Source organism: Pomacea canaliculata, linkage group LG4 (assembly GCF_003073045.1).
Source record: "Pomacea canaliculata isolate SZHN2017 linkage group LG4, ASM307304v1, whole genome shotgun sequence".
Classification (NCBI taxonomy): domain Eukaryota; kingdom Metazoa; phylum Mollusca; class Gastropoda; order Architaenioglossa; family Ampullariidae; genus Pomacea; species Pomacea canaliculata.
Window position 1 is genome coordinate 28,626,768 of NC_037593.1, and position 11,395 is coordinate 28,638,162.

The 11,395-nt window shown below is 35.7% G+C and overlaps 1 protein-coding gene across 1 annotated transcript; it reads right to left on the reverse strand.

Moving 5' to 3' along the window:
- Positions 1–259: 259 nt before the first annotated feature.
- Positions 260–11,390, reverse strand: LOC112562982 (flotillin-2-like). Its single transcript, XM_025236642.1, has 9 exons — positions 11,235–11,390; positions 10,338–10,419; positions 9,582–9,796; positions 7,241–7,473; positions 5,444–5,563; positions 4,859–5,073; positions 4,140–4,323; positions 3,540–3,683; positions 260–2,711 (listed from the first exon to the last, which is right to left on the reverse strand). The coding sequence occupies exons 1-9, from the start codon at positions 11,281–11,283 to the stop codon at positions 2,679–2,681; spliced, it is 1,275 nt and encodes a 424-aa protein (XP_025092427.1). The 5' UTR covers positions 11,284–11,390; the 3' UTR covers positions 260–2,678.
- Positions 11,391–11,395: the final 5 nt, after the last annotated feature.

Here is an 11,395-nt window from a genome sequence, read left to right on the forward strand (position 1 = left end):
TTAAATTTAACTGTACATGTAGTCAGAAAGTGAATGTCCTGTTAATTCATTTGTACACCATTTAGATTTGTAAAAACTTCCTTTGAACTTGTTTTCTTCTTTGTGTTTCTGGAATTCAGCTGACAAAATCCTGTTGCAAGATTCTTTGCCTAGAGAATGCGATATGTGTTCAAAATTATCTTTTCTCTGTAATTTTGTTTACTGTTTTGAATAGTTTGAGGAAAGGTAAAGATGAGGAAAAAATACAAATGTTGCAAACTTTTCTTTTTTAAAAGATGGCTTTACTTTGCGTACAAGAAGTATTATTACATAAGATATAAATTTTGTATGAAATGACATACTGCACAAAAAAATACACAAGGCTAATAAAAATAGTAACAAAAATATAAATAAATTACCAAAGACATCAAACATGGTGTAAGATTGCAAAACCTGAATGTTGTATGACGTGAAAGCTTTAAATTGCTCGATAACAATATAAATTGTTTAAAAAATAACAGTATAACAAAGATTATTCTCAATCTTCAGTCTCCAGAAGATATCCATTAATTCATCCATCTCATTCTACAACATAAAAAAAAGAATGGCTCATGACAATGTATATATGTAACTTTGTGTGTTTGATCTTGAGCAAGCATTTTTCTGCATTTAATACTTCTGTATAAACCAACATAATGGGAAACTATGATATTCTGCAAAGCCATTTACTGACATAATAACAATTTATATGCTCAGTTCATTACAAACAAAAGGTTTTGAGCATATGCTGGCATCATTTGCCAAAAAAAAAAAAACCATAATCACAGATGTGGCTAAACAAAATGGTTGTGCTCCTTAGTGTGCTGTGCACTTGTTTTGCATTGGTGCCAATTTCCTTCCTGCCATACTACTAGATTATAGTTCTAACACGTATATGCATTTTTGCATGCAAACATCTATGCATCCTGCTAGAATTTGTTCCTTTCTTCCAGACCACAAATGCTACAAACATCAGCCTATTTAAGCCAAGTAACTAAACTTGTCTTTATCTACTGCCATGTTGTTTCAAGAATATTCAACGTCTGCTCCACTCCCTGTACGACACTGCCATAGCAGTATTTTAGCAATTTTCAACTTCTGATACATTTTTGTAAAGTGCCATTCAGCATGACATGTTTATAAAATGAAAGTCTGAAAAAGAATCACATGGACCCCCATTAATTGCTTGATTTATCATGATTATTTTGAAACTATTTTTGTACATTTTTAATGCCTTAATCAACATCTGATGAACAGCGATGATAACTCGGGAGTGTCAAGATTATTTGCTTGATCATAGTCATATTTTAACTTTTACCAAGAAAGACCAAATTCCAATACCACTGTAATTCAGCAACACAGGTTTGCTCCTTCCTGGTAACTTAATAGGGAGTCAATGATCTTTAAATTGCAAATGCCTTTTCCTGCTGAGCCCATTTCAGTAACTGTAGACCCATTTGTATTTCTGCTATTGACATTTAGCAGTCTCACAAAAGTTTATCATTTTAAAAAGAGATTATAAACACTGGAAACAATGCCGATTCAAAGATCATTCACTTATTTAAACATCATTCACAATTCTATTGCACCTGCCAAAATCTGAATAAAAATTTACAGTAGATAGAAATAGTAGTCAAAGGGACATGTACAGAAAACAATTTTTAGGTAAAAACTAAGAAATTAAAAAAAATTACCTGCCAGCTAAAGACTTGATTAATCTCAACATTGTTGTATAAAAAATTTAAATACATGTATACACAACAAGGAGTATTAGTATGAATTGGAGAAAAAGAAAATCCAGCTGTCAAGCAAACACACTTTGCACATACATAAAACTCAATCTCTTATGCTGCCAGAGTAATGTTCATTAAAACAAATCATTCTTCAATTTTTACTGAAAATTCTAAGAAATGTAAAAGAAGAATATGCAGGTACTACTCAACCTGCACAAATTTTATTTTGTAAAAAGGCATAAATTGAGGTTAATACAAGGTTATTTCTTAACCAAATCTTCCTGTTATGCTTATCAAAGGAAAGAAATGGTGTTCACACACAATGTTTGTCCATAAAATATATTAACCACCAGCACTGAATGCTCACATAATATTTATGACAGGACATTACAACTGTTAGAATATCCATAAAAATAAGCATTACACAGGTATGCTTGCTGGCTTTTTGCAAGTAGAATGCACTAGAAGATAGGCATTTAACAAATGCCAGTAAAGTTAGAATTTCTAAATTTCTCTCAGCACTTGTCCTAATACTGCTCATAAAAGTTACTTTTAACATTCATTTTGCTATTTAACATCTCAGATCTTGTCAGACGATATTATATTGAGAGGAGAAAAGGCAACACTTTGTAATTCATGCAGATCTACAAATCTTTATGCCCCTTAATTTTCTCTGAGGTAGAACAGCAGTATAAGAAAGGGTTCAAGGTTGGGAATTCATAACAACTCCCTTCTTGCCTTTACCATTTAGAACATACTAGATTATTACCTTCATTATGCTCTGAAACAATTAGACTAGCATTTCTGATGTACCAATACATATAATTAGAACATGCAGAGTAAAAGGCTCAACAGCATATGGACACATCAATGTTGCACACGCCTGTTGCGGTCTTGCAATCAGGTCTCTGCTCTTGTGGACATGACCTAGGACTGTGCTCCAGGCAACTTTGTAAGAACCTGTGTGTGTACATAGAAATAATATAAAACTAGGATGTCACCTCTTGAGAACCAAATCTCCATCAATCACATTTGTTCTAAAATTTCTTCTGGTGATGCCCCACGAGGATGCATAAAAGCATTGGTTTATCCATATTACTTCCCTCCAATCCCTGGACTACATCTGGGACTGCGCAAAGTCCTTGTTTCAGTTTGGATATAATTAAAAACAAAGCAAATCAAAGATATAAGGAAGAACTGTTTATTGTTTAAAAACATGTTTTAGATGAAAGTTTACTATTGATATTTTTTATTAAACAATTTTTTAAAGTTATAAAATGTGCTTTCTTTTGAGAAAAAATAATCTCCTAAATATGACATCTGTATTGAGTTAATGGTTAGACTACTGTGGTACTTCATTCATTTTCAAACTAATTAACTATTAGGTTATATCATTAATGTTTTCTCTCCCTCCCCCATCCACAACAGAAATGTACATTCTGACACAGGATGGGTGACTTCTTACTCCACATCATCTTTCTACATGTATTATCCAAATAAACTCTAAAAGTAAAGGGAGAGAAGGCAGGCAATGCCCCCTCTAAATGCTGGTCCTGGAGTCTGAAATACCTTGCTCCCTAACAATCATAGGATTTACGTTGAAGTTTTTCAAACTTTGTTCTCCTATATCAAGGGCCTAGTTGCAAAAACATTCTAAATAGTGGTCTATTCTATTTTTTTACTTTGAATCCAAACAGCTCAATGCCTGGATTTCTTATATAATTCTTTGCGAGGAAAATGAGATTTGCTACAGAAATTATATGATAAAAAAATTATGAAGGTTTTTACCTTAGACACGTCAACTCCTGTAAGTGCATGAACGGCAGGTGGAAGCTGGCTCAGAAGACGCGACACTTCACTTGTCATGCGATCATCTCCCACCATTACAATCTCATCTGTTTTGGACAGCGGGGCAGACACCTCTGCCGCAATCTGCAAACATCATTCTGTTTAGTTTACTTACACTTCTGCTTTTCCTTCCCAATGTAAATAAATTGGATTAATCAAAATATTTGCCTGTACATTCATCGTGGTGTCTTCTGTCTGATGCTAAAGCAAATTTTTTTTAATATCCTTTTCTGCATGATTGCCTTCTAATATAAATCCAACTTTTTGCTTTTAACCCAGCAAAAATTCATAAAATGTGGAAATCTGTAGCATGGTTACCTATTATAAAGTTATCTGCTAGTTTTTACATTTGAAAATAAGGTTCATCTACATAAATGTTAAAATAAAGGGTATCAATAGACAACAACAAAACACAAAAATTCTATATGCAGAAACCTTCCTGAAGGCCTTCATGTTGTCATATATAACTTTGCCTGCATACACGTTTTATCTCTCACAGTAAAGAAAAAGAAAATTAACAAAGAAAAACTCAGAGCTGACCAGTGGAAGGGTCTCTAACACAAGGTTCAACATGGCGGCCTCTCCATACTGCTTGTATGCTGCTGCCTTCAACCGCATACGCTCAGCCTCAGCCTTGCCAACAGCTTCAATGGCTGTTGCTTCTGCACCACCAGTTAACCGGATCTTGTCTGCCTCTGCTCTGGCAACTTCGACGGTCTGAAACCTGAAATTACATAAATCAACTTAGATAAAGAAAGGTGACAACAGAATAACATTCTTTTCATAAATCTGATCCTTCACATTGCAGATATAGTACATACTGTTTTCACAGTCCACGGCATAACAGGTGAGAGTATTTAACACGATATAAATAAGCTGTGGGTACTCTTTGTCAGAGTTGAAGACTTTGCAATAAATAATGTCGATAATGAATAACTATTTTATTTCATATATTCCAAAGAACAGATTTTTGAACAGTTGCTCAAAAATGTCTTGGCCTTAGTTTTTGATTCTCACAAGACTAGTGGTTTAGTTTACCCTAAGGAAAATCGCCCTATGTCAGCATTTCAAACTTTACGTTGACTTGGGTTGGGGCAAAGAGAAAAGTCCGGTACAGTAACAAATGGACCTTCTTTGGTTCTGATCAGGGCAAAGAAGAATAATCATATGTTCTTTAAATCCATGATTCTTCAGTCTAAACCAGAGCAAATGTACTCGGTAAGAGGGTACACCCCTGGTGTAAATTTCACGCTACCAACCTTTGTCCTTCAGCAATCTGTGTCATCTTGTATGCTGCTGCCTCTGCTGGACGCTTCACTGTGGCAATCAGCTCCTTCTCCTTGCGTATGATTTCCTTCTCCTCCACATCAATCTGCTTACGACGTTCCACAACTTCAATCTCAATCTCCTCACCGCGAATTCTTTGCTTCTCTTTTGCTGCTTGGAGCTCATAAGCTAGTTCAGCTTCAGCCCTCTGAAGTACATGATTTAGAGCATAACTACTGTGATAAGGTAGAAGTAACAAAGGCATCAAAATGATACAAAATGGAATATTTTAAAGTGTGTTTAAATTAGTAAAATTAAAGTGTGTACAATTAGCAAATTAAAAAAGAAAATCTCTTTACTTCACTTGAAACATTCTTTTTGCCTCCTTGTTTTGTATCACTCAGAAATATGAGAACTATATGCCTAAGGTAAATCTGCATTATGATATTTTGCATTTGTAAAGTCTGAGAAGACTTCTTTTTATATCATGATTTAAAATTCAGGGAGTGAACATTTTATGTGAAGTTTTCCTCACATAGTAAATATGTAGTTGACATCAAGAACCCCTAAGTACCAACCTTGCTGTTGACCTCGCTATCAAAATGTGCCTTTTGCATCTGGAACTCACGTGCAGAATCAGCAACACGGGCATCTGCCCTGTACTTGGAATCCATTCGCAGCTTTTCACACTCCGCCTCCTGTTTTAAAAATGACATTTATTAAATAAACAGGCAAGTGAACTAATATATTAGGCTTTAATGACAGATTTTAACATATTGATTCATTGAAAAACTGTTGACTTACAATCATGTCTAAAACAGATTTGGGCAAAATCCAAAGGAAAACAGACTATACGGACATGACAGAAGCAGCCCCATTGGACAGCAAAAGTGCTGAGTGACCATGCGTGCTTTTACAGTTTTGCTAACTGCCCAGTGTGACCTTGATTTATAGCTTGCAAAAAGGCTTAGCCTGTATGATGGATGCCAACAGATTAGTCTTTGTTGTTTCTTACCTTTGAGTGCATGCTTTATCTATATGCAAGGACCTGTAAAAATTCTACTTCCAGTGCAACAGGTCTGAATGCAATAGATGCAGAAGGAGATTATGTTTTGAAATGACAGTTCGATGTTAAACAGATATGGTTAGTCCAACAGTTTCTTTGAGGATTGCCATAATGAAGCATACAATTGCCACTTTGAAACTCTACTGGATGTTAGCCTCGTCCTCTGTCATGCCACTCCAATTTGCTCAGCTTTTCGTTACTGTGCTCTGGTTCAACATTTTATGGTGTTATCTTTAAATCCCAGATGCCAGTGTTTTGATAACCCACTCCAACTTCCTAGGAGACAGCATTAACTCTTAGACTGGATAAATTCAGTGATATAGCTTGACTGCAACATAGTGGCCAACTTATGCTGCTTGAGAGATGTGTTTTACATAGAACTGTAAAACAATTGTTTTGACATCCAAAAGTCTGAGCAGAAATGACTCAGTATCTATCATTTAAGCACAACTTACCATTTCGATTGCTACTCCCTTCCAGAAGTCACAATTCTTTAAGTATGTAGCAACAACATTAATGATGTTGTATAGCAGAGAATCCTAGTATGTGGCAAGGCTATTCATGCATCACATTATCAGACTAAGCATAATGCAACCACAGAAATTGATAAGGGAAGATTTTAAAAATAAGTACCCCCCCCCAAAAAAAAAACAAAAAAAAAAAACGAAACTATACTTTTGTGACATACATGTATTTCTCTAGTTATATATTTTTATGGCCAAAATGTAGTGACCTGAAGTAGACATTTTTCCTGAAATGGAGGTGATTACTTAGACTTAAAACCCCTTTGAAACATACTAAGCTGTCTCAATAGTCTAGCCAATCATCATTTTTATAGATTCCAAAATAAAGCTTAAACACAAACAAAATTCTTTGCATCGCCTCCAGTACAAGTTATAAATGGTAACTTACATTTTAAAATCTGAGTCTTAATGCTTGCAATATAGAATTCTCAGATAATATAAAAAAAAGCAAACATTGGGGTGGGTGGGGGGAGAACCAGAATCATATCACATGTCACAAGTTTTAATGTTTATATTTACTAGCATAGAAAATGGTCCAAAAGACAGCTTTTAATTTAAGGGTAACGAAAGAAAAACGTAAGGACTGATTATTTAACTGTTTTCCATGTTTACATGATCTGGAACAGCTTCGAGTATATAAGGTCAGAAAGCCAGCTGTTGCTACTAAGCAAGTAAGCCGACAGCTTCTCCAACCACAGCAGGATTGTAAATTACTTTCAGTGGTAAGACAGATGTCTGATACACAAGTGAACAAGGTAAATGGATAACAATTTTCAGCTCTTTACCCTGATTCCAGCATCTCTGTTGGCTTCAGCAACACCAATGTCAGCATCTCGCTTGACATTAGCTGTCTGGGCACGTCCAAGGGAGGAAAGATACTCCACGTTGTCATAGATGTCCTTAATAGTGAAGCTGAGAATCTCAATTCCCATCTTACCAACATCAGGGGCAGCAACCTCACGAACAAGGGCTGCAAACTGGTCACGATCTTGATAGATAGCCTCCACACTCAGTGTGCCTGACAATTACAATTACAATTTTCATCTACAACCAGATGTAAAATTATACATAGTAGATTTTGGGAAATAGTTCAAGAGATGTGCTTCAGACAAAAATTAACAGAAAGACTGGTTTCCACTCCGCCATGCTTCACTCACTTCGGCAGCGACCTTGAGCTGTATTGAATAAACTGAAGTGATGATCACCCTTTTGTAGTTTCATATGATAACATTTCTTCATATTCTCAAGATTACTCAATATCTTCCCAGTATTCTCCTGATGTCACTAACCTTATTCTCTGGAGTGGTTACCATTAAATCTACAGTGATCCCTCTTTGCTGCCAGGAACACAGCAAGTACTCGCAGAGTCCTGACATTGTTTTTCTTTCTACATCTTTGTTACTTTTTTGTGATCTTGTTCCACATCTTTGTTACTGTTTTATTAACTTGTTTTACATCTGTGTTACTATTCTGTGATCTTGTTCAGTGCCTTGAGTCCACCTTTGGCGGAGATATTGCCCTTTATAAATTCCCATATTATCATTAAAGGACAAGGCTTATTTTTATTTTCCTATCCCAAAGGATAACCCCCTTTCCTTATCCCCCATTAAAAATCTTGACATTCTTAAAATTTTGGAATCTAAAGCATCTAAAAAACTGATCAAATTTCATTTAAAAAACAATTGGAATAGTAGATAAATTTGGTAAGACATCAGGACTAAAAATTAATTATGATAAAAACAGAAGCATTCAGACTCAGAAGTCTTAATAGCCCAATAAACAAAACTCTTCAACTTTTAAAATGCTTAGAATATACTTATCAAATGACTTAAAAGACGTGCACAGAATAAAGCATGATGATAAAATTTTAGAAATTCTATCTCTCTTAAAAACATCAAGTAAAAGAAATTTTGACTCCTATTGGTAAAAGCTCTAACAAAACAAACAACCTCAATGATGATGAAATGGTGCCTGTTTCTGTCATTTTGTACAGTGAGGATACGTTTTAGTTTCACTCACAAAGTAATGGACCATATACAGTAACAATGGCAAAGTATTTCAAATTTGTATGCATCACTACGAGAAGTGTCCAGAGAAATGAAGGCTGAGAGAGGTCTAGGCCTTTATAATATAAAACTGGTGACCTTTGATGAACAGGGGCAGTCTTGTTGAACCTATATGCCACCCCCCTTTTTTTTTCTTCATTCAGGTTTTTATTTCCCTCTTCCTTTTCCTGTTGTAACAATGGGGAGTTTTATACCCAAAGGGGAAGAGAAAGAGAGAGTGTGAGTGTTTTTGTTTGCGAGAAATCAATGCCCTACCTTTTTCATTCTGATCTATGTTTTTACATGCCATTTAATTGGGAGATGGGGGAGGGGGTCGTTGGGGGAAACGGGTGGTTGCACAGTCCCTTGTTCCTGTCAACAACACAAATTGTGGTGTCCTGGTATGCTTATCATGTGCTGGTCAATGGTATTGGTAAAGGCTAAACATACACTACATATGTCTAATCTTCATTTAAAGGATGGGACATTGGTACCATTTTTATGCTCGTCAACAGGCTGTTTGGTTGATTGGCTGGTCGGCTAAATAGGAAAGTGCTTTTATCTTGAGATTTCGCACTACGAAGGAGAAGGATGATGGAGGGGGAGAAAACCAGAGTACCTAGAGAAAATTCCCAATGGCCAGCCATGTGAACATGTGTCAAAAAAGAAATCAGAAGCAAGGACCTATTGACTGCTGTGGTTACAGGTGAGTGTCTTAAGCACTATATTTACTTCTGCCTGACTCTCTCATTCTTAAATTCCTGAATACTCTAAAACCTACCAACAAACCACTGACCTTGCACCCCTTCTGCCACGACTGCCAGTAAGAATGGTTCTTATATTATTACCATAAAGTACATTTCACACAACCGGGCACCCGGTCGTGTGAAATGTGCTTTATGGTAATAATAATATAGCTTCACAAGTGAAGCAAATAAAGGAACAGAATGGCTGAATAAAACAAAGCGACGATCACATGAAAAGGAATTATACATTATGCACTAAATTTTATACTGCAGCAGTTTTTAAAGAAAACCTGAAACTGAATAAAGAAAGCATCCAAGTGCAAAGACTGGCTCACCCAGAATAGCACGAAGATGGCCTTCTAGTGTCTGCAGAATGACGCGTTGGATATGTTCTGATGATTTGCCCAAAAACTGCTCACAGGCATTTTTCAGAATATCTGGAGCCCTCATGATCTTACACTGTGCAACACCTGTTACAGTCACTGGAACACCTTCTGATGTCTCTACGCTCTCGCAGACAGGATTCAAAGTCATAACTTCCAACGAAATGCTATCAAACACACAAAAGATATAAAAGATTGCAGTAATAAAAAATACAGGAGTAAAAAGATACTGAAGAGAAAGAATAAAGTAGATGTATATCATCTTAAATATTACAGTCCATGATATTGATATAAACAAATAACTCTGACCTCTAAATATAAACAAAATTTCTCTTCATCAGAGTCATTTTTGCAAAACTATCAGTAAATGTAGACAAGGCCTTGTAGGATTGTAGCGCTATAATGAATCTGAATCAATTATTATTTCTTAATTTCAAAGCACTATCATAAGATTTAGAACAGGTACATTTTAACAGACTTTTATAAATTGATGACGTTCTGCGAAATAAAAAATGGCATAAATAAAGTAAGTTCTGCAGAAATAATTTCAACTTTATTCATGATAAAAGTCTGCTATTTTTATTTATTAACATTTTTCTTCCCTGCGATGTATCTCTCACAGTATTTTGTCCATAGATATAAACCATCTGATGACATTGATATAGTGATAAAAGGAGAAAGACAAGAACGGGGGGTACCACAATTTACCTCTGAGTATCTGTAACTAGCCACCAGGCCCAGCCCCATCCACCAATGATGTACTTTCGGCCTTCTGCTCCACAACAGCCACCTGGCAGGAAAAAAAAAAAAGCATGCGTGGCTATGCACAAGGACCATGCAAAACAGTCATAACTTAATTCTATAAAACTAGTAATATTACTGTAACGTCTTGTCCTTTAATAAATCTCTCTCTTGCACTTGAACAAAGTAGGAGCAAAATTTGAGAGGAGGACTTAGATGCTACAATTATCAGCTCAAAGATAAACTGAAGTTCTACACCCACATTCAGTAATGATCGAGTTTCTGAGGCAAACTAAAAATCACTCAATCACTATATTCTTTTCACTTCTACCTAATCCTATGCAGTCCCGGATACTACCCTCTATAATTTCCTTCATCTTAATTCAGTCATGGCCACATATACTGAATTATTCCAGATTATGCAACACATGAAAAACACTTAGATGATCGGACCTTCTTATATTTTTCTACTATTACCATTGAATTAAAAATAAACCGGATGAATCGGCATATACTTTATATGCTGCTCAAAAATGCTGTCTATACTATATGCTATAAACATGGAAAACGTTAAACATTTCGCAATGCGCTTTTCATCGGTGAAAGTTATTTTTCTGATTGTGATAACATACATTCTTTTACTCTGTTAGGATGGCTGTGGAAAAGCTGAGAAGATAAGCGAGTGGCATTCAGAAGTTAAGATATTTCATCAGTTTTTTTGTTCTCATTGATTTGCTAATTAATCGTAAAGAATGTAAAGTTTGTGGTTCGCGGGTGAAGGCCACAGGTCATGCATAATGTTTACAACAATACACATTTGCAATCATCCACAAACGAATCATAAGCCAGTAAATTTGTACTAACCCGAAATGACAAGCGCTTCATTGGGCCCGACTGTGTGAATGTTACCCATGGCTTATAAATAAGCAGGCGTCAGACACAAAGCTGCAAGGTTTCTGTGTTTTCAGGTCGTCTTCTGCTCGAAAACTGTTGCCCAATTACATGACATCTCGTTGTACGCGATA

Coding starts and splice junctions, on each gene's coding strand:
- LOC112562982 (XM_025236642.1), bottom strand. CDS start 11,283: ATGGGTAACATTCACACAGTCGGGCCCAATGAAGCGCTTGTCATTTCG. Junction 10,420..11,234: donor TGAAGCGCTTGTCATTTCGG/GTTAGTACAAAT, acceptor TTTTCCTGCCAG/GTGGCTGTTGTGGAGCAGAA. Junction 9,797..10,337: donor CTAGTTACAGATACTCAGAG/GTAAATTGTGGT, acceptor TGTGTTTGATAG/CATTTCGTTGGAAGTTATGA.